At 47.8% G+C, this 26,250-nt stretch overlaps 1 protein-coding gene across 4 annotated transcripts in view; it reads left to right on the forward strand.

Moving 5' to 3' along the window:
* The window catches only part of HSD17B3 (hydroxysteroid 17-beta dehydrogenase 3), a 910,057-nt gene that overhangs the window by 757,993 nt on the left and 125,814 nt on the right, over positions 1-26,250 (forward strand). For all 4 annotated transcript variants that reach the window (XM_078675687.1, XM_078675688.1, XM_078675690.1 and 1 more), the window contains one exon: positions 15,289-15,438. In XM_078675687.1, the coding sequence (XP_078531813.1) occupies positions 15,289-15,438 (150 nt within the window). The remainder of the gene's footprint in view (positions 1-15,288; positions 15,439-26,250) is intronic.

The raw sequence follows: 26,250 nt of genomic DNA on the forward strand, positions 1-26,250 counted from the left end.
CCCAGTACAGAGATCTGGGCCTAAATCCATCGTTTTTTTGCACTCCACACCACCCCAGTTCAGACATGGCCATATGCAAATCAGCCTTGACCCTGTGCCTCATGGGAACAGTCCAGACCGAACTGCCAAGCCATGTCTTTCCTGGACCGGAATCAAGCATCCTAGGACCGGTTTCTGGCTATCAGCCGTCTTCAGCCAGGATAGCTTGACTTCAGTGGTGTGGAGAGCATGGGACTCATGTCTAGGTCCAGGGAAGGCATGGCTTGGCATTTCGGGCTGGACTGTTCCCATGAGGCACAGGGTCAGACTGATTTGCATATAGCCATGTCTGAACTGGGGTGGCAGAGTGGGCTAAAGAACGGTGATGGATCAAACCCAGATCTTTTGACTGGGTGTGAGTGTTTGATTGGTTCAGATGCTCTGTCCATCACCACCCCCTTTTGTACCGACACAGGAAATGCAGCAACCTCTATGTGCTGTTATAATGATTGCATTTTATGTGGCTTGGTGTATACAGTGCCTCTAGGGGCTGTTTTTAGGCCTGCAGGTTATGTAGCCTGAAAGTATATAAAAATTACTCAGATAAATGGTATGTTTATTACAAAATGCTTTATTAATGTAATTATGCTGACAGCATGGATACTTTGTCTTTGAATGTGATGGCCCTTGACAAAGCCAGTAGGCCTATTTTATAAAAAAGTGTTACGCCGGTATATTGTGATGTGCTGTTGGGTATAGGTAGGGGGATACTGTGACTTTGGAGGTCATGACCCTTTGAGTCAAATGTGGATACAGATTTTCACCTAAGGTATTGTCTATCTGCCTTTATGTATATATTTGTAAATTAATACTTAGATTTTAGTTGTGTGTGTGTGTGTGTAATAAATGCATTTTTCCTATTTCTAAACAAAATGCCCTTACTGGACAATAGTTTATTCACTTTTATTATTGCGTGTCAGTGAATGGTGATTACTAGCCCACAGCACCTCCCCTGAGTGGGCCTTGGACTGCTCTACTTCTCTACCCTTAGAGAGCCAAGCGCTAAAGTGGGGTGCTTGGTTTCCATTAATTGAAAATTGTGGACATATTACATGTGCAGGCCTCAGAGCCTGCACAATTAATAACCCAATTGCCTGCATAGTGTAACTAGTGCTTGATGATAGGAACGTGTGCACCCTGAGTATCCAAACCACAATATTGATGGACCATAATATCGAGGACAGAATATTTAAAAAAAGATATCATCAAGTAAGGAAGTCTCGATTTTCTATATATAACTTAACATACATGTACCTATGTACCTAGAGGTGGGTGAGCCAACAAATTAAGAAAGCGCTGAGCCAGAGGCGAGCCAAGGATCTTGCTCGGATCTTACAGCCTGTGCACGAGCTAAGCCATGAACATTTTTGTTATGTAAATCGTACAATAAACATCACGTAAAATATGATAGAGTCTCTTCAAAATTCAAAAAGTCTTGTTCTTTAACATGTGGAAGCTTTGACATTAATGTTCCACATTATAACACTGCACTGAGAAGTACTCATTAAAAGTGATAGTTTTTAAACATGAACCATTAGTGAACTGAGGCAAGACAGTTGTCATATAAACCTTGTGTGTGGCCCAGACTAATATAGAGAAACATAATAGTCTATTAAATCAAACATAATAGGTTTTTGCAGAACTGGTATTCTGAACTCACATATGTAAAAGTTCTTTCATATGCAATAATGAAGAAAAATGAGTTTTGGTGAACTAAAACATTTGCCTTAGATCATACAATTTAAGAGAGGAAGCTGTGATTTATATCGGTTTTCTGGATCACTTTGTACAAATAAGCCAGTAAATGCGCATGCATTTTCTTTCCTAATGTTGAGCCTTTGTTTATCCCTCTTCAACCGAAATGTATTGGAGCTTTTTACATGAGCACTAGTTACATTACACAAGGTGACATTCATTGTTTATAGGGAAAAGGAGATTAAGTGAACTGCTGAGAATCACAGGATGTTGAGCCAAAGCCGAGACTCAAACCTGTTTCCCCAGTTTCAAAGTTGGAAGCCTTGACCATAATGCCATATCCTGGGTACAGTAAGGGAAGCAGGTAGAAGCCACATGAAAGCACTGCTCGTGAAGGGCTGTGGTTCCAACAGGGCCGAGCTGAGCCGAACCAGGCTTCAGGCTCCAACCTGGCTCGAGTTTTCAGTGCCTATATACCTACACAGTACACATATCTTCAAGGTTTATTGGTGTGGAGTTAGGAATAGTACATCTATACGTCCCTGTATGCACTTATTTTTATGTTTTTGTCCCTAGATATTCTGTCCTCGATATTGTTTTATCTCAATATTGCTTGTATTGATAGTCTGTAGTACAATTGATGGCAGTAAACACAACGAGCTGAGCACATGGTGTGGGTGTCAGTGATCCATGCATGCAGGTTGGTGGGTGGGTTGGCTTTCCATTAGTCACTTGACAGGGCAAGGTCTCTTGAAAGTAAATAAATGGACCGTCTGGGTCATTAATGCCCCTCCCCTCAATCTCAGGAAGCCTTATGAGTGAAACTAGATCCTCAAGGTTCAGAAGCATAGAGAAGACTTTCCTTAGAGAAGATTGCTGCGGTCTTGTCTCAAGAGTAAGGTGCATCCATCTTTAAATAAGTACACATCAATGGGCAGATTTATGTTGGGAATGCGCCACGTTTGCATCACGCAACTGCGGCGAAAACGTGGCGCATCCCTACGACCCATTTACAACGTGACGCATCTAGGCAGATGCGTCACATTGTAAAGCCCTGCGCCACTTGTGGGCGTTCCGGCGCAGGGTAGGCGTTCCGGGGCATTTTCACTCAGTCACTTTCAGGCCAATGCTGCGTCAAAACCCTGCGCCTGCTTGAAGCAGGCGTAGGTCTTGACGCAGCATTGTAAAGATGTGGCACCCCCGAGCCTTGCTGGAGCTGAGACGCAACTCTAGCAATGCGCCACCTTTACGGCACAGATGCGTCACGCATCTGTGCCGTTTTTGCCCCATGGTGTGCCGCATTGTAAATGCGGCGCACCATGGGTGGCGGAGCAGCGGCGCAAAATAACTGGCGCATCCCTGGGGATGCGCCAGTTATCATAAATCTGCCCCCATGTATTTAGCTTGGCCTCAATAAAAACAAGAGAGAAGCTGTTAAATCCCTGATGGTGGAAAAAGCAAAACATATTAAATACCAATAGCATTTCCACAACCCTCACAGTCTAACAGTCACACATTTCTCACAGCACTCACACGCTTCACAGAATGGCTGTCAGACACAACTCGCAGCACTCTCACACCTTTCACACACTGAGTCTCACACTACCCACAGCATTATTATACCCCTGACAGAGTAGCAGTCTCACCACTCTGGCTGCACTCTCACACCCATCAAAGAGTAGCTGTCACACACTACCAACAGCAACTCTCCTTTTGAATTTGTGTGTGTGGTATTGAGGATGAGTGAGTTGATGAATTCAGGAACGAGTTAATGGGTGGGCGAATAGATAAATTAGTGCATGTATGAACAATTGACAATGCTTATTGTTTTTGCAAGCAGTAGTTTTTAATTTTTTTGATATAATTTCCACCGAGAAAAAACAGCACTTTATGTGTGAATTATCATTTGCTGGAATTTCCTTAAGTCTGATTTGGAAATGTCCTTAACAAGGTAAATTCATGATGTCTCGGACAAAGCAAAACAAAACTCAACCGTTATTTCTTCCTTTTACTGAATTCTTAACCCAATACTAAAAAATAGATCTGGAGCGCCCTCTAGCGTTTACTTGAGTTATTGCAGGTATATGTTCCCAAATCAATGTCTCTTTTCACTTATCCTATGCCAGATTTTTTTATTTATTGTTATTTTACGCGTATTCATACAGCGCATATCATGGTATTAATGTAACTGATACCACCTAACACTGATTTCGAGAATTCCGTGACAGGCTGAAGTGACTGGTTCCGTTTGAAAGTTATACGTTGTCTGGCACGGCTCCTTCTAGAGCTTAGGGCCATATGTAGGTAACTGCCAAATACCGAATTCTTAATACTGAATTTTACTGATTCGGTATTAAGAAATCCGAATTTGCGATGTAGGTAAAAAAATCTGTATTTTTGACCCGAATCGCTAAAATTCAGAAAAAAATGACCGATTCCTTAATACCGAATCTGTATTACCGATTTGGAAAATACAGAATCGGTAAATACCGATTCGGAAATTCAAAACACCAGCAATTGAGGAATCAGCCAATCCTGTGCATCCACCCCACCTCCCAACCAGGGAGTGGCCACACCCATGCAGGTGCACTTAATCAGAACCTTCTGGAGAGGCAGGTAGTGCAGAGGAGAACATCTGATTCACTGGGTGAACTTTTCCAGCAAAACCTGCACAATGGCTAGCAAGGACACAGACAGAGAAGGAGAGGAAAGGAAGAGGAAGCTGAAATTCAGCGAAAGGGAGCTACAGGTCCTGGTTGAGGAGGTGGTAAAACAACATACCAAGTTGTTTGGGAAGCAGTCCTTGCAAGTGGCTGAATCAGAAAAAAAGAAGATCGGTCTGGGAATTCAGGCACAAGTGAATGCCATAGGAGTGACCCCCTGGGACATTAAAGTAGTGAAAAAAAGGTGGTATGATGTGAGGAGCATCACCAAAAAGAAGATGGCGGAGATCAAAAAACAAGCCTGCCAGACAAGAGGAGGAAGGAACAGGGCTCCTGCCCTGACCGCACTTGAGCTGCTTGTGGAGTCCACTATAGTGCCAGAAAGTGTCTGCGGAATCGGTGATGCAGACAGCTCAGCCAGAGCTGCCACCAAACAAGGTAAGAAGCATGCACACCAATCAGCACCCCCATTCCCTATCCCCATCCCAATGAGGCTGTGTGAAACCCACTCCAGTACAAGTTTTAGTAAACTCCAGCAATGCATTATGGGAGATGTAGTCAGTGAAGCACGTATCATGACAGTCATCACACTGAACAACAAGGTATGTGACACACATCAGTGATAAGCAAGCAGAGGACATTAAAATAATGTGCCAGAAATGAAAATGTATTATTGCTATGCAGGGCTGCCGGACTACTGAGCTAATGTACAATTTCTGTCCACAGGCGAGACATCACGCAGGTCTGCTCAAGACGAGGCAGGAAGGGCACCCCGGAAGGAAAGATCAGAGGAGGCCAGTGCAAGTGCAGGGCACACCACCCCACCACCGGCATCACCACCACTGCCAGCCTCACCACCACTGCCATCGTCACCACTACTGCTAGCATCACCACCACTGCCAGCATCACCACCACTGCCAGCCTCACCACCACTGCTAGCCTCACCACCACTGCCAGCGTCACCACTACTGCTAGTATCACCAGCAGCAACAGCACCTGCATTGGCAAGACCCAGGAGGCATGCTTTTGCCACACTCCAGGAGATGGAGTCGGCCTTGGAAGACACCAGGGGGGGGGGGGAATCTCAACTGTGCCAGTGGATTGCAGTAATGCTGTGTCGCAGTCCACCTCAGAGAGGACACACACAGGAGTCAGACGCCGCAGGGCTCGGGAAACCAGTCCACCTGTGCAGGGTGATGATCATGGTGTCTTCGCAGGGCTGGAGGCAAACATGGTCAAGGTGCAGCGCCTGCAAGGGAAGGCAATTCAGTCTGTACAGTGGCAAATGAAACACCTCAACACCAACATGGTGAACATTGAGAAGGGCATTAGCACCATGACCTCCACGCTGGCTGAGGGCATGAGGGAGATGGCTGAGGGCATGAGGGACATGTCCCAGTCAGTGATGCTGCTGAGCAGCAAACTTGATGAGGAAAGGATGGCACAGCTCAGGGAGAGGCAGACAATGGAAAACCATACTAAGGCAGTGAACCGCCTCTCAACAGCCACTTCTCTGCTCTGCAGGCACTCCGTGGCCATGCAGGAAGGGTTGGCGCACTGCAGCTGTGGTGTCTCTAGGGGGCTGGTCAAGGTAACGACTGCACTTGAAGTGCTGCTAACAACACTGGCACCCAATACTGGTGCTATGGATGTGGGGGACAGTGAGGAGACGACCAGTCGCAGCAGCATCACGCCCCCTGTAACTGAGACCCGGAGGAGCAGCAGACGGCATGGGGCTGGCACTGGATCCATAGCCAGTGAAGACAGTCTGCTGATGGCATCCAGCAGTGTTGTGCGTGGCCGCAGACGCTAATGCAGCCCACACATTCTGTACTGAATTGGGTGAAGTAGCTCATGACTTCCTCTTAGGGTTGTCACAAATTGGACTGGCAAGTTGGGCCCTTTGTGTAGTGGTGTAGTGCCCAAATATTAAAACTACGTCATTTACATACAACAACTGGCTGTGTCTCCTTACTTACTCAAAAATAGTTGTGTGTGATCTCTGCCCGTCTTTGTATCCCATCTGCTGCTGGCGTCACTCCTGCTGCGTTGGGCTCTGGCTCAGCAAAGTCATCATCCTCAGAGTCAGTTAATTCAATGTCTGTACCTTTCTTAGTGGCAAGGTTGTGCAGCATAGCACAAGTTGCAATGATTTTGCAGCAGATGATGGGTGTGTACTGACGTGCGCCTCCGCTTTTGTGGAGGCAGCGGAACCTGCTTTTCAATAGTCCAAACGTGCGCTCCACATCGTTGCATGTTGATTTGTGTGCCACATTGTATCTTCTCTCACTCGGGGTTGATGGGTTTAGGTAGGGAGTGAGGATAAATGCCCGCACAGCATAAGCGCTATCAGCTAGGTGAGAAAGAGAGTGCCATTAATTACACACATTAACACTTTCATCTGCAGTATCCATCAGGGTGTGTCACAGTGATTTACCTAGAAGGTATCCTTCTCCAAATTCTCCAGCAGCCAGGTGTGTGTAGATCCCACTGTTCTGGAAGATGTAGGAGTCGAGGGTGCTCCCTGGAAATTTGGTCACGATGTCACTGATTATGTTGGCAGCATCACAGATTACCTGCACATTTATGGAGTGGGTGGATTTTCTGTTTCTGTAGATGTACTCAGTAGCTGCAGGTGGGCAGATTGGAATGTGTGTCCCATCAATGCTCCCTACGACATGCGGGAACTGTACCATTTGGTAAAAGTCAGTCTTGGTTTTCAGCAGTTCCGCCTGTGTGTTTGGGAAGCTTCTGTAGTGATGCATTCTCTGCATCATGCATCCAGGAACTCCTTAAAGAAACGGGACAGGCAACTCTGTGACACCCCACCTACCGCAGCTAACACCCCCTGGTAACTGCCAGATGCAAGTAGGTGTAGGCTACAGAGCACCTGCACATGTGGTGGTATGGCGTGCGCCCTTGGTGTTGGATGCTCCAGGAGTGGGTACAGGTCCCTTATCAGGTCCAGGATGGTGTGGGGGTGTAGCCTGTACCTTTCATGGATCTCAGCCTCAGTCAGTTGGAAGAGTGTGATGCGCTGTCTGTAAAGGCGCTCCTCCCTTCTCCAGATCCTCACTCCTGCTGCCTTTAGCCGTAGCCGCCTTGCATTTACATAGAAGGCCGCCATAGTGATCACACTGTTGCATTTTGGGACTGTTTAAATACATTGCACCTGATTACCATGCTTTCAGTTAGTGTTAAATACTGACTCCTAAATACCGAATTTCATGAAATTCGGTATTACCGATTTTTGCTTCATCTCTTTTCTTGTTTTTACCATTTCTTATTTACCGATTCGGCATTTGGGTGTTCGGTAATTATGAATCGGTAAATTAGAAATCGGTATTAAGGAATCGGTATTTACCAATACCTTAATACCGAATCCTCCCTACATCTCAAATGCCTAAATACCGGTCGGTAACGGTGAAATTTACCGAATTTCACTGTTACCGACCGGTATTGGGCCACCTACATATGGCCCTTAGTTAGCAGTTTTTACTGATGCGCTGCTTGCTGGTAGAGCTCAACTCGATCAAGTGTGTCGGAATGGTTGAATCCATGTAGTTAATGACAGGGATCAGTAACTAAAGTCAGTAGCCCCGTAGAGTACAAGAAGAATGTCTCCACAAGACCTGACGATCTAAAATGGAGCTGCCCAAGGCTGAGACACTAATACATGCAGTGGCGTAGCCAGTGTGTCATGGGCCACGTGCAAGCAATGAAGCTGGTGGCATGGCCGCTATTTGAACTGTGAAATACAGCAAACACCAGGGATCAGTATGCCCCTCATGTGCCTGAGCCCCAGTGCCACTGCACCGGGAAACATCCTTTACAACGCAACTTATACCACGCAGTGCCTTTACGACGCAACTTTTACTACGCAAACTATTACAACGCATTGCGCTGGGGGGCGCGCTAGGATAGGGAATAAGTTTAATTTACTATCCAACACCTTCCCTAGTGTCCACGGGGACTGGAGTTGGAATAGTAAATTAAACTATTCACTATCCAGCACCCCAAAGCGCTATGCGTTGTAAAGGTTTGCGTTGTAAAAACCGCGTTGTAAAGGTATGCGTGGTAAAAGTATGCGTTGTAATGTCATACATCCCACTGCACTTGCTGCACCAATTGAAGCTGCACCACTGGATATATTTTTCGGACTCTGCATCAGCAATGATCCATTTCAGGGAGGGCCTACAGTTGATCATCGCTACAGCAACAGCTCCTCCGTTAAGGCAGAGGAGTGTCGCCCCAGTGCTCACAGCATTGAAAAAAGGAAAAATAAAATGATAATAAAACAGGTTATTATCATTTTATTTTTCCTTGCTCAGCCAAGTCCAAGTCAAAGTCAGGACTGAGCCAGGCCATCCTGGTTGGCAGCAGCAGGGAGAAAGAGTGGTGGTACTGCTGGAAGTGCGCATGTAGGTTTGGACGGCTCTCTTAGGGTGGCCAAATGACATGTGCATTTAGATCTCTCCACTGAGCTGTGCTGCGCAGCCAGGTGGAGACAGGCACAGGCTCCCAGGCTCTGAGTGAGCGGCAAACCAGGCCGCTCTGACCAATCCTGTCGCTGCTCTCATGCTGGGGATTATCAGCATGAGAGCATCACCTGGATTGGTGTAGGTAGTCTGGGAGCCTTCCGGGAGCCTGCAGAGGAGCAGAAGAGGACCAAGGCACCGGGCAGCAGGTAAGTACTTTTTTTACTTATTTTTCTCACCTCAGTGCCATCTGTGCTGCCCCCCCACACTGTTTTTTACAGCACCCATTACTGCACCTCTAAGAATGAGAGTGAGTGCTACAAATCCAGGGAACCATAGAGGTTTTCTGTTTGCTTACATGGGACATTTCTTATCAGAAGTACAGCAAAGCAGTTGTGTTATTGTAATGAGCTACATTTCTGAAATTGACCTCTGTAATGAGAGGTGATGCATGAGATATAGCCTTTAAACAGTATTCAATTAATCATTGCATTTCTAAAGCACGCTACATACCCGTGAGGGTCTCAAGGCGCTGGGGGGGGGGGGGCTACTACTGATCGAAGAGCAAGGTCTTGAGAAGTCTTCTGAAGGCCAGCAGGTCCTGAGTCTGTCTTAGGTTGGTAGGGAGAGTGTACCAGGTCTTGGCGGCGAGGTAGGAGAAGGATCTGCCGCCGGCGGTGGATTTACGGATACGAGGAACTGTGGCGAGGGCAAGGTTGGCTGAGCGGAGGCTTCGGGTAGGGGTGTGGAAGCTGAGTCGGTTGTTGAGGTATGTGGGTCCGGTGTTGTGTAGTGCTTTGTGTGCGTGGATGAGGAGTTTGAAGGTGATCCTCTTGTTGACGGGGAGCCAGTGCAGGCCTCTCAGGAGGGGTGTGATGTGGCTGCGTCGGGGGATGTCAAGGATCAGTCGTGCCGTGGCTTTCTGGATCGTTGTAGTCGTCTCAGGAGCTTGGTTGTTGATCCTGAGTAGAGGGCGTTCCCTTAGTCGAGTCTGCTGGTGATGAGGGCCTGGGTGACGGTTTTTCTTGTGTCAGGGGGGATCCATTTGAAGATCCTGCCGAGCATACGGTGAGTGTTGAAGCAGGAAGCGGAGATGGCGTTGACTTGCCTAGTCATGGAGAGGATGGAGTCGAGGATGACCCCCAGGTTGCGTGCGTGGCCTGTGGGTTCCGGTGCTGTGCCTACACTGTAGGCCACCAAGAGTCGTCCCAGGCCGATGGGGTGGGTCCGAAAATGAGGACCTCCGTCTTGTCTGAATTCAGCTTCAGTCTGCTGTCCTTCATCCAGTCGGCTACGGCCTTCATTCCTCTGTGGAGGTTGGCTTTGGCGGAGTGGGGGTCTTCGGTGAGGGATATGATCAGCTGGGTGTCGTCGGCGAAGGAGATGATGTTGAGGTTATTTTGCCGTGCGATGTGGGCTAGCAGTGCCATGTAGATATTGAACAGCGTTGGGCTGAGGGCGGATCCCTGTGGGACGCCGCAGATGATCTCTGTGGTTTTTGAGCGGAAGGGGGGAGGCGGACGCTTTGGGTTCTAACGGAGAGCAAGGATGTGGTCCAGGCCAGGGCCTTCTCTTGGATTCCGGCATCATGGAGGCGTGCTGATAGGGTGCGGTGGCAGACTGTGTCAAAGGCTGCTGATAGGTCCAGGAGGATGAGTGCGGCTGTTTCTCCTTTGTCTATCAGGATCCTGATGTCATCAGTGGCGGCGATGAGGGCGGTCTCGGTGCTGTGGTTGCTGCGAAAGCCGGATTGGGAAGGGTCCAGGATGTTGTTGTCTTCGAGCTAGCGGGTTGGCTGTTTGTTGACAATCTTCTCTGTCACTGTAGCCGGGAACGGGAGCAGGGAGAGGGGGTCCGCCTTGGGCTTCTTCAGAAGGGCGTTGATCTCGGCGTGCTTCCAGCTTTCCGGGAAGGTTGCTGTCTCGAAGGAGCTGTTGATTGTTTTCTGGAGGTGGGGCGCGATGGTTGTGCTGGCTTTGTTGAAGACGTGGTGGGTGCAGGGGTCAGATGGGGATCTGGAGTGGATGGAGTTCATGGTTTTGATGGTGTCTTCGTCGCTGACGTAGGACCAGGCGGTCAGGCGGCAGGTGCAGGTGGTGGTCGCAGGGGTGGTGGACTCGGTGGTGGGTGTGGGGGTGTCGGAGTTGAAGCTGTTGTGGATGTCGGTGATCTTGCGGTAAAAGAAGGTGGCCAGGGAGTCGCACAGGTCTTGTGATGGTGGGATGTCGTTGGTGTTGGAGCTGGGATTGGAGAGTTCTTTTACGATGCTGAAGAGCTCTTTGGTGTTGTGTGCGTTGTTGTCTAAGTGGTCCTTGAAGGCGGTCCCCTTGGCAGTTCTGATGAGTTGGTGGTGTCTGCAGGTTGCGCTCTTGTGGGCTGTAGGGCTGTCTGGTATTCGGTCGTGGAGCCATTTCTTCTCCAGCTTTCGACAGGTGCGTTTGGAGATCCGGAGGTCTTCGGTGAACCAGGCGATGTGGTTGGTTGTGGTGTTCTTGAGAGGGGCGAGGGTGTTGGCGCAGTAGTTGATCCACTGTTTGAGATTGGTCGCAGCGGCGTCTGGGTCGGTGGGGTCGGCGGGTGGAATCAGGGCAAGGATGGTTGTCAGTTGGTCCTTGGTGACTTTGCCCCAGCAGCGGCGTGGCAGCTGTTGGGTGCGGTGGTGTGTTGTGGGTTTCTCGAAGGTGAAGTGGACGCATCTGTGGTCGGTCCAGTGGGGCTCGGTGGTGTGGTTGAATGAGACGTGGGGGCTTGTGGAGAAGATGGGGTCCAGCGTGTGTCCAGCGGCGTGGGAGGGTGTCGTCACAAGCTGTTTGAGTCCGAGGTTGGCGAGGTTGTCGATCAGGGTGGTGAAGTTGGCATCGTTGTTGTTCTCGAGGTGGAAGTTCAGGTCCCCGTGGAGGATGTAGTCCATGGAGGCGAGGGCGTGGCTGCTAACGAGGTCGGCAATGGTGTCGCTGAACAGTGGTCGGGGTCCGGGTGGTCTGTAGACGAGTGTTCCTCTGAGGGTGGTGTTGGGGTCGGTGTGGATCTGGAAGTGCATGTGCTCGGTGGTGGGGAGGGTGTCGTCGGTGTTGGTCGAGACTCTGATGGTGTCCTTGTGGATGATGGTGATTCTCCCTCCCACTCCGTTGGTGCGGTCTCTCGGGAGATCTTGTAGCCCTGTGGTATGGCTATGGCGATGTCTGGTGCTGAGGTGGCGTTCAGCCAGGTCTCCGTCAGGAAGGCGACGTCGGGGCGGTGGAGTCTAGGAGGACCCAGAGTTCGATGGCGTGCTTGCGAGTGGAGTGGGTGTTGAGAAGGAAGCAGCGGAGGTGGTTGGGTTCTCTGGCTGGTGGTTTGGTGGGCTGGATGCTGGTGAATCTGCAGTTCCGGCAGGCGAAAGCTCCTTGGGTACGCTTCAGGGTGGCCCGGTAGCAGGGGTAGTCTGACGTTGTGGGGGGCGCGGGTCCAGGGGTCCTGGTGCTGGGCGTGATCCTTGCGCGGACGGCGCAGATGGGCTTGCCTTTGGTGCGCCTTCCGCGCAGTGACCTCCATAAGAGGCGAAATGGGAGGGAGGGGCAGCTGGGAGGCAGGAGCGGGGCGGCCAATGGGCGAGGGGACGGACACAGAAGGCAAAAGGGGGTGGGCCGCAGGGGAGCAGCGGCTGGAAGCAGGGGGGGCACAGAGGGCAGTGGCGCAAGAAGGAGCGCCTAATTAAAAGCAGGAATGCCAAAGACAAATTACAAATAGACAATTGGAAAAAAGAAACAAGATTAGCAACTAAATCAGACAGTCACCAAACAGTCACCAGGGGCGGCGAACCCTCGGCAGCAGCGGGGGAGAGGCACGGGCACTCGGGAGGAGCCGTGCGGCGTGGGGAGCGACCTGAGGTCAGAATTGTTTGCTAACGTGGGAGTTGGGCCAAAGTTACACATCAAGGAGTTGGCTTTTACCTTACAACATTTTTACTTACTTCTTGACAAGGGAATTTTAAAGGGTAGAGGAGTGGCAAATACTATCCAAAAGCGCGCCCTGTGATACCTATGCAGAGCTGCATCACCACCTATGTATAATATTGTGAAATTATAAAGTGTTTAGTTTGTTGGGGAAATTGACTAATACTAATCAAATGCAATTTGTTCTAGGTAGGGTCAATGCTAAGCAGGCCAGCCTACATAGGGTTACCCCCCGCCCATATCAACCTTTTGTTTTACTGTTGGCTGTGGTTCAGATCATCTGCACAGCCCTTGCTATTGTAGCATACACGTGGGCAACAGAAACTGAGTTTCTCTAAATTAACCTTTTATGTGTGATAGAGTTTGCCTCACTCTGCAGCCAGTCCTTCTCAGACGTGGTGCAACTGGGGGCCCTGTTTGAGTACCACCAACTGTGTTTAAAACCTAGGGTACCTAAATCCCTAGAATAAAACACATTTTAATTTTTTATCACAATCTCCCTTTGAAAAAATGCACACATGTCTACTTTTGACCATTTCTTGCACTCTGGGGAATATTTATGAAGATATCACGCAGCAGTCACTTTGCTGCGCTGTGTGATAGGGAAAGGATAGAAATGCGCTGTACTTACCAATATACGGCACATTCCTCCCTTTTCATAGTGCAGGTGCACAATGTGCTGCCTAGCACCAACGCTGGCACCCTTGCACATGGTGCTAGGCTGCCTGAGTTGCAAGCAGAATTGTTTTGTGCAGGAAGGGACACCTTCCTGCACAAAAACAGTCCTGTGAGGCATTTTCCTCTTTCTATGTGTGCTTCAGAATGCTGTAAAATGCAGCACACCCAGAAAGAGGAAGTAATGAGGAGTAAAAAATATATTTATCCTTGTTACGCCTCATCTGGGGAGGCGTAGCCTTTGAATTCATTCTCAAGTTTACCAGTGCTGGTAAATCTGCGAATATGCCAAAATCGATTGGTGGATGCCTGGGAACACCACGCTCCATCCATGGAACTCATCTCTGGTGCTGAGTAACACAATGCGTTACTCTGGATTTATCATGCCACTCAGTGCCACAAATGGTGGGATTGGAGGGGCTTGATAAATCCTACTTAGGTTTTGTGTCACCATTGCACCCCCTTGCGTGGTGCAAGGGGGACGCAAAACCAACATAAATTTGCCCCAGTATTTGTAGTAAAAGCATGTGGCATTTACATGGCTTTTCTTTAATGAAAAGGGTGCATTAGTAACCACTGTGTTTCATCGTCCGATGTTTTCAACGCACTATACTTCAAAACAATAAGGATCTTGGGGCATATTATCAAGGACGGGCGATACATTATCGCCGCTTTTATCGGCAGGAAACTGCCGATAAAGCGGCGATAATGGGCTGGATAATATGCTCTATGAATTCCTATCGAAGCCCATGTTAGATGTGAAGACATCTAACATGGGCTTCGATAGGAATTCCATAGAGCATATTATCAAGCCCATTATCGCCGCTTTATCGGCAGTTTCCTGCCGATAAAAGCGGCAATTATGTATCGCCCGTCCTTGATAATATGCCCCCTTGTTTCTGTGTTAGCGTCTTCTCGGTCTGTGATACTCCTGCGTAACCAGGCATTTCAGGTCAATGGCGCTGGGCATTGGGTTCTTTCCATCCTAAATGTTGAGGGGTATAGACTCACACAGGGCAGCTATCGGTGGATCCCTGGGTTCACAACTCGCTGAACAAGTTGGCCAGATGCTTTCAAGGTGGAATTCCTGACTGTATAGTGCTGGCTCAGTACAGCTGAGCTGCACAGCTTCAAACAGCCATAAGAAATCGCTGCCTCTGAGAGCAGAGCATTCAACAGTGATGAGGGGGCCTGCTAAGCCATGAAAAGTGAAACACTGTATCCTGGTTACCGTGACAACCTCATCTCAACCCAAGACAAAGGCTAAACGCTGACAGGGCGATAGCGCAGGAAAGGTATTGATCTTACTCAGAACTCTGAGGTGAAAACATCTCATTATTCACTTTTTTACCCATGTAAATTTTATGTTATGTAAGGTCCCAAAATCATTGCTCCTGCTTTGAACTGCTTGTAAAAAAAAAAAAAAACGCCTCCAGCCTCCTTCCGCTGACCCCACCACACTCTGTGTCTTCCTTCCTCCTCCCCTCCCCTCGCAAAGCTGTGCTGTCTGGTGTCCATTTGAGCAGAGAGCCAGCTCTGCACTGACATACATTTTGAAAGCCCTCTCAGAGGAGCCTGGAATTCCTATATGATCTAGCATCTGTGAGAAACAATTTGTGTGTCCCAATGTTTCGCCGAAATTTCATTGTATAACCAGATTTAGAAACTCTTATAATGTAATAGGAAAATATGTAATTCTTCTTCAAAGAACGTAGATGCTAAGCAATGCTAGTGATTTTGATATATGTTTCTGTACAAAATGGCGGCTAAATGTCTTAATGTGTATTCTTATACTTTTTTTAGGCAATTATGCCTTATGGCGTTTCCACTCAAATGACAAAAAATCAGAAACCCAACATTATAACAAAGACTCCAGATGACTTTGTCAGGCAGTCACTTAACTACGTTACATTTGGAGACCACGTATTTGGATCGCTGGCTCATGAAATCCTTGTAAGTACATTTTCAAAGTTATGAAATCTGAAGCTCATGTCGGAACACCTGCTTTAAAACTTCAATTTTTACTGTGACATATACATGGAGAAAGTGATGGCATCTTGGGACTTTGTGCATCTGAATGTTTCCAAAAACAATGAAGTGCTAAGCAGATTGTCAGGCATAATTAAGGAAATGCATTAAATAAGTAGAATGTGCTGGGTGTCCGGGTCAGTTTAGGCAAAAACTCAGTACTGGTTGAAAACTATGGGATAGCGATGTCTAAAATAGTAGACCAAGTTGAGAGCTGGTGACACCTACTTCTTTCCCTGAAGGGGCGACTAGCACTGTTGTAAATGGTCCTTCTGCCTCGAATATTGTACCTCTTCTGTAATGTCCCCTTCAACAAACAATTCTTTAAACATTCTGCTTCCACATCATATCATTGCCGTGGGTGGGTAAGCAGCCGCTGATAAGATGGGAGGTACTTACCCTGCCATACAAACATGGCGGCCTCGCGGGCTAGGCTTTGAACTCTACTATGCCCATTACTGGATGCACCCATCACCTCATATCGCGCATGTGGTGGTTGAGCATGACGCTGCCCAGCCCCAGAATCTGCCGGCAATTATTGAGCAGCTTGTGGACGGAATGAGAGGACCATGGTGGTGTGCACCCAAAAGACCTGGATCACAAATCCACCTCCCCACACTCTTCTCCCAAATACAACTGACCAGTAAGCCACTGATATCCATCACCCAGGAACCTCATGTCTCTGCAGGCTACAGGGGTGGGCACTGCAAATGCTGGAAGATATTTACCCTGATGGGTACTTTTTTGACCATGGTACCATTGTCGTCTCAAGGGAGGGAACCGCGCTGGACTAATGTACCCACCTCCGATTGAGAGTACACTGCAAAAACATAACAGTTCCTTTCCCAATGTATCCCTGACCTGCGATACACTAGATGCTCTGCTCTGTATTGCTTACAAAGCCATTCACAAATCAGGCCCTCAGTTCCTCATAGACGCTTTCTGTATTTACGCCCCTACTAGGTCCCTCCGCTCTTCTACTGCCTTCCGCCTTCCAGTTCCACGCACAAAAACCTCCTCTTGGGGGGACAGACGCTTCCTAGTAGCCACGGCCAGACTCTTGAACACCCTTCCCCTCTCCATCAAAATTAGCCCCACCCTCGCAATTTTTAGGAAACAATTTAAGACCTGGCTTTTTAATCAATAAGCCCTTCCCAACCACAGTCCTATGTGCCGAGACACCCTTGGGTAGTTGTGCGCAATACAAATCACCCAAACATAAACATAAACATGCTCCTCCATCAAGCATCTAGTGACTGCTCTATATAACACTGTGCAAGCTGAGGCCGCTGTGGGCTCATCGTGCAAGGCTTGGTTGGGAGGAAGACATTGTGGGGACTGTCACTTATAAAGAATGGAGAAACTGTTGCGCAGAAACTGGCAACCTACCACCCAATGGCAGGTTACGCTTAGTACATTTATCATTTCTGCATCCCCTCTAACACTCACCTCTTGGCTTTGCAAACTCTGACTGCACATGGACTCCCAATGTCTAAAGTGTAGAGATCTGGACCCGTATCTCCTATATTTAGCCTGGGGTTGCCTATCCATAAAAAAAAGACTACTAGGCAGCCATGTTCAACACTCTCTCCAAAATTGTCGAAGTTTCTCTGGAACCCTCCTCGGAGCTTACTCTTTTGGGTTATACTTCTGGCATTCCTACTGGCTAAGAGGAGAGTGGCATGCCCCCTTGGGCAGGGACAGAGCCCCGACCACCAGACAGTGGCTGCTAGATATGGGGCACTGTCAGGAACAGCTGTAAACATACTGTTCTACATTACGACATGCCTGCAGACAGAAAGACTTATGGGTGCCCTATAAAATTACTTGCTGGAGGCTGATGCACTGGAGGATTAAGCTGGCCTGAAGGGTGGGCGAGAACGGATTGGGTACATATAGGAGGGGGTAATGATTACTCTTCTAAGGGGGTGTAGCTTTAGAAACTTAGATAGGCACCTATTGAGATAACTTGTAATGAAGGCAACTTTGTCAGTGCTATTTCTGAGTAAAATGAAATTACCCTGTTTACACATAGGTTTAATAGTAACATAAAATGCAGTAGAACATAGAAATGCATTCTCCACTACATATGGGGATATGAATTCTGGAAATGTACTTCCATCTCTGCATGTGCAAACTAGTATAAAAATAACACCAGTGTTCACATAAGCATGCAGCTTCAAGTTGTGTCTCTGTTACCTTGCAGGCTTGAGAACCATGTTTGAGCATTTTGCACTTCATTGCTTGTCTCTTCATCTGGTGCACCCAGGACCCCATTATTCTAGAGATGAAGATGTGTAAAAAATACTGGGCCCGATTCACAGAACTAACTTAAAGTTAAAGTCAATGTCAAAAAGAACTTTATTTCGGCAATTACTGCCATAAAAGCACAATAGTATTTCATTATGAACATCACATTATAAAATAACTTATTAAAATTAGGGAAAATAGGGAGTAGGAACAAAATGATAATACATTTTACATTTAAATCGGAGGTAACAATTAAGTGGCGGAGGGAAAAAGGTTTTCACTCCTGCAAGTTAATAAACCATCGGGTACATTAAGCAAGGTCACATATGTTGATTGCGGGCGATATATCGCAGCTTATGGGAGGATATCATCATATGACACATTTCATTTAAAAAATATAAATAAGCTAAAAGACATGAGTTAAAAAATAAACATCTATTAATAACATGTAAAATCTAGGAGAACGATATTAGATAGGCAGCACAATTTCATGTCACAACCCTAGCTTTTCACTAAACATATACGTTTACACCACATTGCAAAAAGGAACTTTGTTATGGCAGCGACAAAAAACGGGTGTGTATCATACTTTAATAGCCTAAGAACCTCACTAAAGTTTCTAATTCCTAAATTCCTGCAAAGTTGGAGAACCCATTTCGATCTTGCTGCCTTATAAGCAGGGCAAAAAAAGATCACATGGTTCTCTGTTTCTTTCGTCTCATTACACCCAGGACATAATAATTTGTTAGCTCCTAGCTAATTGTTAGAAAGTGCATAAAGGGGGAGCGTCCCGTGTCGGAGTTGGAGGAACAATTTCTTTGCTAGAAAAGGTTGAATGAGGTCTAGGGCTGGCTCCAATTTGTAGAGTGATTTAGCATCTAGAAACCTAGTAGTTAAACTTGATGTCTGTGTCGCCCTATGAATGCACATCAGTCGGTGTTCTTTGATAGCAGAATTTAGTGACCGTTTAGAGGTAGCAGGACATGATTCCTCAGGTGAAGACCACAAATCACTCCTTCTTATTTGACAGAAAGTGTTCCGAATATAGGATAGCCAAGGGATTTTCCCCACCCCCAGGATGAGCATGACTGATTTTAGTTCCTCTCTATAATTGGCCAGCTCAGGAGTGCTCCATAGCCGTCGCCAATAAAGTAATGGGCGAGAGGCGATCACTTCGGCAGTGGGGAGGAAGCCTAAATCCATCCGTAGGGGGATTAAGTGGGTACTATTAGGAAGACCCAGGAGTTGCCTTAGAAAATTATTTTCAGTCGCAGTCAGGGTTTTAGTCTGGGAGTGGCCCCATAATTCAGCTCTGTACAAGGAGGCACCCTTTGCTTGGACTTTGTAAATATCTACAGGGGGGCCAATAACCTTTACTGCACAACTCCTGTGAATTTTTAAAATCCCCCACTGACCTGGATAAGTTTTAGTTTCGCCTTGGTAATTTGTGGCCCCCAATCCATTTTATCATTAAGGGTAAGCCCCAAATAGTCAAAAACAGGCACTCTCTCTAGAGCAATGAGGTCCATTTTGGGGTGTGGGCAATTTGTAGTGTCAGCATGGAAGACCATATACTTAGTTTTATTTATGTTCACCTCAAGATTCATTTTCTTACAAAACGAGCTAAATGTCTCTAAGACACGCTGCATCCCCATCGGTGTTTTGGATAGGAGCAGTGTGTCATCCGCAAACATTAATGCTGGAATTTTGCGGTTTTCTAGTTTAGGAGAATCTATATCCTTAACTGCTAAGAGATCCGCAATAAGCCCATTTAGAATGAGGGAAAAGAGGGTTGGGGCAAGAATACAACCTTGTCTCACGCCCTTCTCTACAGGGTTCGGAGCTGAGAGTTCCCCTCTATTCCCAAACCTAATTTTAGCAAAAGTGCCTTCATGAAGATGTTTAGGCTGTTGGCAGAGCTAAACTGGAGCCCCCATTTCTAGCAGGAGGCCCCACAACTGATCTCGGTCTACCAGATTAAATACTGATTTGAGGTCAACGAATGTTAGGTAGAGCGAACCGCCCTCCAAGATAATAGTTTTCCAATAGATCAGTTGTAATCCAAACAGCAGATCTATAGTTGAGATTTTGGATCTAAAACCAGCTTGGACAGGGGTAATTATATTATGGTCGTCCATCCAATTCTGCAGTCTTCCCAAAAGAACGCGTGCAAAGATCTTTTGAGATACATCAATAGGCTGATGGGCCTATAATTAGCCAGTTCTAAGGGACAACCTTTTTTGTAGACAGGAATAATCTCGGTACCCTCCCACATTTGGGGGTGTGTCAAGCCATAAAAGATTGCATTAAAAAGGGACCGAAGATATGGAGCCCAAACTACCTGCTCAGATTTGAATAGATCTCCTTGGATCCTATCCAATCCGGGTGCCTTATTTGGCAAAACTTTGTCTAGGGCTGCTGATACCTCACCCAAGGAACAAGGGGGGATATCAGCAAGTGGGACATGAATAGAGTCAATCCCTGATGGCCCCATTACAACAGTTCCCACTTGAGACTTTGTGTATAACTTCCCCCTTCTCCCCCAAGTGGCTAAGGAAGCGGTAGCTAGAGCACTTGTGCTCTCTCGACTGGACTACGCAAATGCCCTCTAAACCGGCATTCCGGATTTTTTGATCCGGAAATTACAGGTAGTCCAGAACGCGACGGTGAGGCTCCTGTTTAATATACCTAGGAGACTCAGCGTTCACAAACAACTTAGAGAGCTCCACTGGCTACCAGTGGCCCAAAGAGTGCGCTTTAAGGCCCATGTCCTTGTATTTAAAGCCCTACATGGCCCTTGCCTCTCCTATCTTAAGCACAGATTTGCTTTCTACCAGCCGACCCGCCAGCTGCGATCTGCCTCCCTCAGACATGTGGTTATTCCCAGATTCAAGAAAGTTCGACTGGGGGGGGCAGTCTCTGACGGTTCGTGCAGCTCAGCTGTGGAACAACCTACCTGAGGCCTTAAGACACTCGTCAAATCTTGCTAGCTTTAAAAAATTGCTAAAAACTCACTTATTTATGCAGACTATGTAAGCTGTCCCTTGCTCTAGCTGACACCATGACCTTTTCATCGCGCCAGGACAGTTTCGACTAACAGCGCGCGCTACAAATAAACATATAACATAAAATAACATAAGAAAGTGAGATCGCCAGACTTCCTCCCCAATGTTTGGCTCACTTGCATTCTTACCCTCGGGTTTGCCTGTCTTCACAAAATTCCAAAACCCTCTAGTGTCCCTATAGTCTAGGGCTTTCTTAATGGACTGCCACCTATCAATCTCCCATTCAGATTTTGCATTTAAAATGATTTTCTTAAAAAAGGCCCTAGCCTCCCTAATATGTGCTACATCCCCCTCTCGTAGTTTGGTCAACAGATCAAACCTTGCTTCTTTATGTGCCCTATTGTTCCAAGGACTAGTACCTCTTTATTCCTTTATTTTCTTAGTTGAAGTAGTGTAGAAAAACTCTGCCAGTGTTCCAACCAAATCCTGATGGTTGTCTCCCAACTCCTCTGAATAATCAGTGTCTCTACATCTGTCTCCAATAGAACTAGCCTTTACCAGAAAGAGTATGATAGATTTATACAGAGAAGCCGTTGCCTCAGGTGTTTGTAGAAATGTTCCCCAACTAATTCTTCTCCTTCCCTCTATTTCAATTAAATTAGAGGGGGGGGGGGATAATCTCAGCTTTCCCTGCTACCAAATGGCACCAATCCAAGGTAATAACCAGTGGGTTATGATCGCTTTCAATGCAAAGCTGTACCACGAAATGTATTTATTTTATTTTACCGATTTGTAGAGCGCATGGCTGCCCGTGAGCGTCCCAGCGCTAAGTGACAAGAACCAGATGTAAGTGGAGTCTTATGGGAACAGACAGGTCTTAAGTGCTCTGCAGAATGAGAGGAGGGTGGGTTGGGCTCTGATGTCTGGGGGTAGAGTGTTCCATAGTTTGGAGGCGTTGTATGAGAACAGTTGACCGCCAGAACGGGCTTTCTTGATTCTAGGAACAGAAGCTAAGTTACAGTTTAAGGATCGGAGCGTTCTTTTGGTGGTGTGAGGTGAGATGAGGTTTTGTAAGATTGGTGGGGCCTTGCCATGTAGGATTTTATACGTTGTGCAGAGTGCTTTGAATTGTATTCTCTCCTGAACGGGCAGCCAGTGCAAGGTGTTCAGAGCAGGTTTGGCTGAGCAGCGACGGTGGGTTCCTGTAAGTAGGCGGGCGGCAGTATTTTGAACTGTCTGGAGTTTCGACAGTACTTTTTTGGGGCCCCCAGGTAGAGGGCATTGCCGTAGTCCAGGCGTGATAGCACAAGACCATGGATGAGGAGTTTTTGGGATTGTGCTGGGAGTAGGGGCAGGATTTTCCTAGCTGACCGTAGGAGGCCGTGACACACACCGGCCGTTTTCCTTGCTTGGGCAGAAAAATTGAGACCTTCATCTAGCCATATTCCAAGGCTCTTGATTTCCGGTTTCGGAACGGGTGGGGTACCCATGCAGGATGGCCATAGGGATTTGGAATGGTAGAGGGATTTATTGCCCAGGATCATTATCTCTGTCTTGTCGTTGTTCAGTTTAAGGTGGGAAAGGTTCATCCACTTAGTTATTTCACTTAGACAGGTTTGGAGATTCGGGAGGGAGTGGTCTTGCTGACTCAACGATACCACCAATTGGGTGTCGTCGGCGTAGGTTAGAAGCTTGATCCCGAAGGGGGTGACAATTTTTCCAAGGGGGGACATGTAAACATTAAAAAGGGTCGGGCTCAAGGATGAGCCCTGAGGAACCCCACAACTGATGGCAGTGGACCTGGACGTGAAAATGCCATCTGCTACCTGGAAAGATCTGTTCTCAAGGAAGGATTTGAGCCAGGCCAAGGCCATTCCTGCGATTCCAAGCTCACTGAGTCTGTGTACCAGTGTTGCGTGGTTGACGGTGTCGAAGGCCGCGCTCAGGTCCAGGAGGATCACTGCCACTGATCCTCCAGAGTCCATGATTTTCCTTGCCTCTTTGACCACCGCCAATATCGCAGTTTCAGTGCTCTGGTCGGGCCTGAATCCCGTCTGGGAAGGCTCCAGGAGCCCATTGGTTTCAAGATGGTGGGATAGGCTGTATTTGACGTGTTTCTCAGCTATTTTACTAATGCCTGGGAGCAAGGAAATTGGCCTGTAATTGCCTAGTTACATTGGGTCCAGGTGGGGTTTTTTAATCAGTGCTTTCACCGTTGCTTTTTTCCAGCTGGGGGGGGACGATGCCGTGGGTGAGTGAGGTGTTAATCAATTTTGGCAGGTGTGGAAGGATGGTGGGCGCAACTAGTTTAAGGATGTTGAGTGGTGCGGGGTCAGTAGGGCTACCACTTTTGATAGAGTTGAGTAGAGGAAGGAGGGTGTCTATTGTCAGAGGGGTGAAGTGTGCCAGTTGACAAGCTGTGGCGTGATGTGTACGGCAGGGCTGGTCGCCATCAGAGGAAGCTGGCGGTGGAAGGGAGTTGATGATGTTTTTTATCTTCAGATTAAAAAATTCTGCAAGTTCATTGCAACGGATGACTGACGCTTCTACTAGGGGGGGAGGCTCCGGTACTTTGAGAAGTTTCTTGGCTATTTGAAATGTTTCCCGGGATGAGTTGGTAGATGACCTGATTTTCTCCTCAAAATAATTGGCTTGGGCAGTTTTAAGTGCTTTTTTATAGTTGAGAAGGGTTTTTTTATATGCGTTTTTTTTGTGGGGTCAACATTTTTTCTCCAGTCTCTTTCTGATTTCTTGCATGCTTTCTTTAGAAGCCGCGTTTCCTGGGTGAACCATGGGGAGGTAGCTTTGCCCCGAGGCTTGCCGGAGGGTTTTTTAGGAAGAGTTTTTTCCAGTGTCTCTCCTATCCAAGTAGAAAACTCTGCGTCGGCGTGGATAGGGTTGGCGTCAAGTTTAGGGGGGGATCGCTCTAGCTGGAGTTTCCATTTTTCTGGATCAAGTTTAGACCAGGAGCGCGTGGCCTTCTTAGGTAGGGTTGTGGGACGTGAAGTGGGAGTCAACTGCCAATTTAGTGGGATTAAAAAATGGTCAGTCCAAGGTACCGGGATGGAATCCAGGGCGGTTAAATCATTGATATTGGAGAAGATCGGGTCCAGCAAATGGCCCAGTGAATGGGTGGGTAGTCGACTTAGTAACTTTAATTGAAGATTTTCGAAGTCGGCTATTAGGTCAGCTGCAGGTTTGGCTTCCTTTTTATCGAAGTGAATGTTCAAATCACCTAGGATCATACAGGTGGAGTGTGTGGCGGCCAGTCTGTAGGTGTGTTCCATAAGAGATTCACAGAACTGGCCTAGGGGTCGTGGGGTGCGGTAGATGAGGAGACCCGACATGGATCTACATGGGGAGACTTGGATTGTGAACAAGACATTTTCACAGTCTAGGAGAGGACTGCCTTGCAGTCGGCAGGAAAGATGGTCTTTGTAGATTATGGATTAGAAAGCCCGGGGTAGGGAGTTTACAATGTCGGGGGCAGAGTCTTGTCCTAGCCAGGTTTCGGTTAAAAAGAGAGCGTCAAGCTCATAGTCTTCCAGCGACTGGTAGATTTCCAATGAGTGCTTGGGAAGGGATCTTCAGTTGGTCAGAGCCATGCGCATTGGGGTGGGGGGTGGGTTTTCAGACGCAGCAGGTGTGAGTCTATATGGGCAGTGGGAGCAGCGGTTGAGGGGGTGTTCCCCAGGTACGGAGTGTAGGCAGGGGCCCTTCAACTCTCTATTAAGGTGTAGTAGAGCATCCCTAGAGTATCTGCGCGTGGGATAGATGGTGTTGTATATAGTGCCCGGCTCTGTGCTCTGCCTAGCGCGGACGAGCGCAGACGAGCTTGCCTTAAGCGCGCCTTCGGCGCGCCATCGTCGTGCCCGCTGCGCTTCCGGCAGAGACACATGATTTATGGTAGATGCTCTGGGCGTTGGAGGGGGGCGTGGCCAACAGAGGTGGGCGTGTCTCGTGGCTCCCTCAAGCAGGTAATGGCGGCAGAAACGAGGGTTTTGCCGGAACAGCGTTCAATCTGCTGCTCGGCGAAGAATTAAGTAAGTGCCAGGGGGTCAGTGCAAGTTGGTCTTTAAAAACACAGTAATACAAGTTTTAAAATCAGAAATTAGGCTGTCACAACTCCCGGCTTCCGCCTCAGGAGGTTCTCAGTTGGTCAATGCAGCGCTAGTGTTCAGCGCGCACTTTTTGTACCTGGTGAGGGGGGGGGCGTGGCCAACAGAGGTGGGGGTGTCTCGTGGCTCCCTCAAGCAGGTAATGGCGGCAGAAACGAGGGTTTTGCCGGAACAGCGTTCAATCTGCTGCTCGGCGAAGAATTAAGTAAGTGCCAGGGGGTCAGTGCAAGTTAGTCTTTAAAAACACAGTAATACAAGTTTTAAAAGCAGAAATTAGGCTGTCACAGCTCCCGGCTTCAGCCTCAGGAGGTTCTCAGTTGGTCAATGCAGCGCTAGTGTTCAGCGCGCACTTTTTGTACCTGGTGAGGGGGGGCGTGGCCAACAGAGGTGGGCGTGTCTCGTGGCTCCCTCAAGCAGGTAATGGCGGCAGAAACGATGGTTTTGCCGGAACAGCGTTCAATCTGCTGCTCGGCGAAGAATTAAGTAAGTGCCAGGGGGTCAGTGCAAGTTAGTCTTTAAAAACACAGTAATACAAGTTTTAAAATCAGAAATTAGGCTGTCACAACTCCCGGCTTCCGCCTCAGGAGGTTCTCAGTTGGTCAATGCAGCGCTAGTGTTCAGCGCGCACTTTTTGTACCTGGTGAGGGGGGGGCGTGGCCAACAGAGGTGGGCGTGTCTCGTGGCTCCCTCAAGCAGGTAATGGCGGCAGAAACGAGGGTTTTGCCGGAACAGCGTTCAATCTGCTGCTCGGCGAAGAATTAAGTAAGTGCCAGGGGGTCAGTGCAAGTTAGTCTTTAAAAACACAGTAATACAAGTTTTAAAATCAGAAATTAGGCTGTCACAACTCCTGGCTTCCGCCTCAGGAGGTTCTCACTCACCCTTAACTATTCCCTGAGAGCATTCACTATCCTATGCCAGATATCCACCTTCACCAAAATATAGTCTATTGTGGACGCCTGCCCATTTCTATCAAAGGTGTGTTTCCCTGGATTGTCCGCAAACAGTCGACCATTACATGCTCTCAGGGAATAGTTAAGGGTGAGTGAGGTCAACTGCAGAGCTAAAGGGGTCCAACCCCTCAACGGGTAATGATTACATGCTGGGATTCCCCACAAAAAACAACAAGTGATGGACTGAATGTGGATCAATGTCACACACTCCCCCAGTCAAAAGATCTGGGCCCAAATCCATCGTTTTTTTGCACTCCACACCACCCTGGGTCAGATAATGGCTTTATGCAAATCAGCTCTGACCCTGTTGCCCCATGGGAACAGTCCAGTCCGAACTACAACAGCCATATCTTTCCCAGACCGGAATCAAGCATCCGAGGACCGGACCGGTTTCGAGGTAACACCTCTCTTCAG

This window comes from Lissotriton helveticus, chromosome 2_1 (assembly GCF_964261635.1).
Source record: "Lissotriton helveticus chromosome 2_1, aLisHel1.1, whole genome shotgun sequence".
Classification (NCBI taxonomy): domain Eukaryota; kingdom Metazoa; phylum Chordata; class Amphibia; order Caudata; family Salamandridae; genus Lissotriton; species Lissotriton helveticus.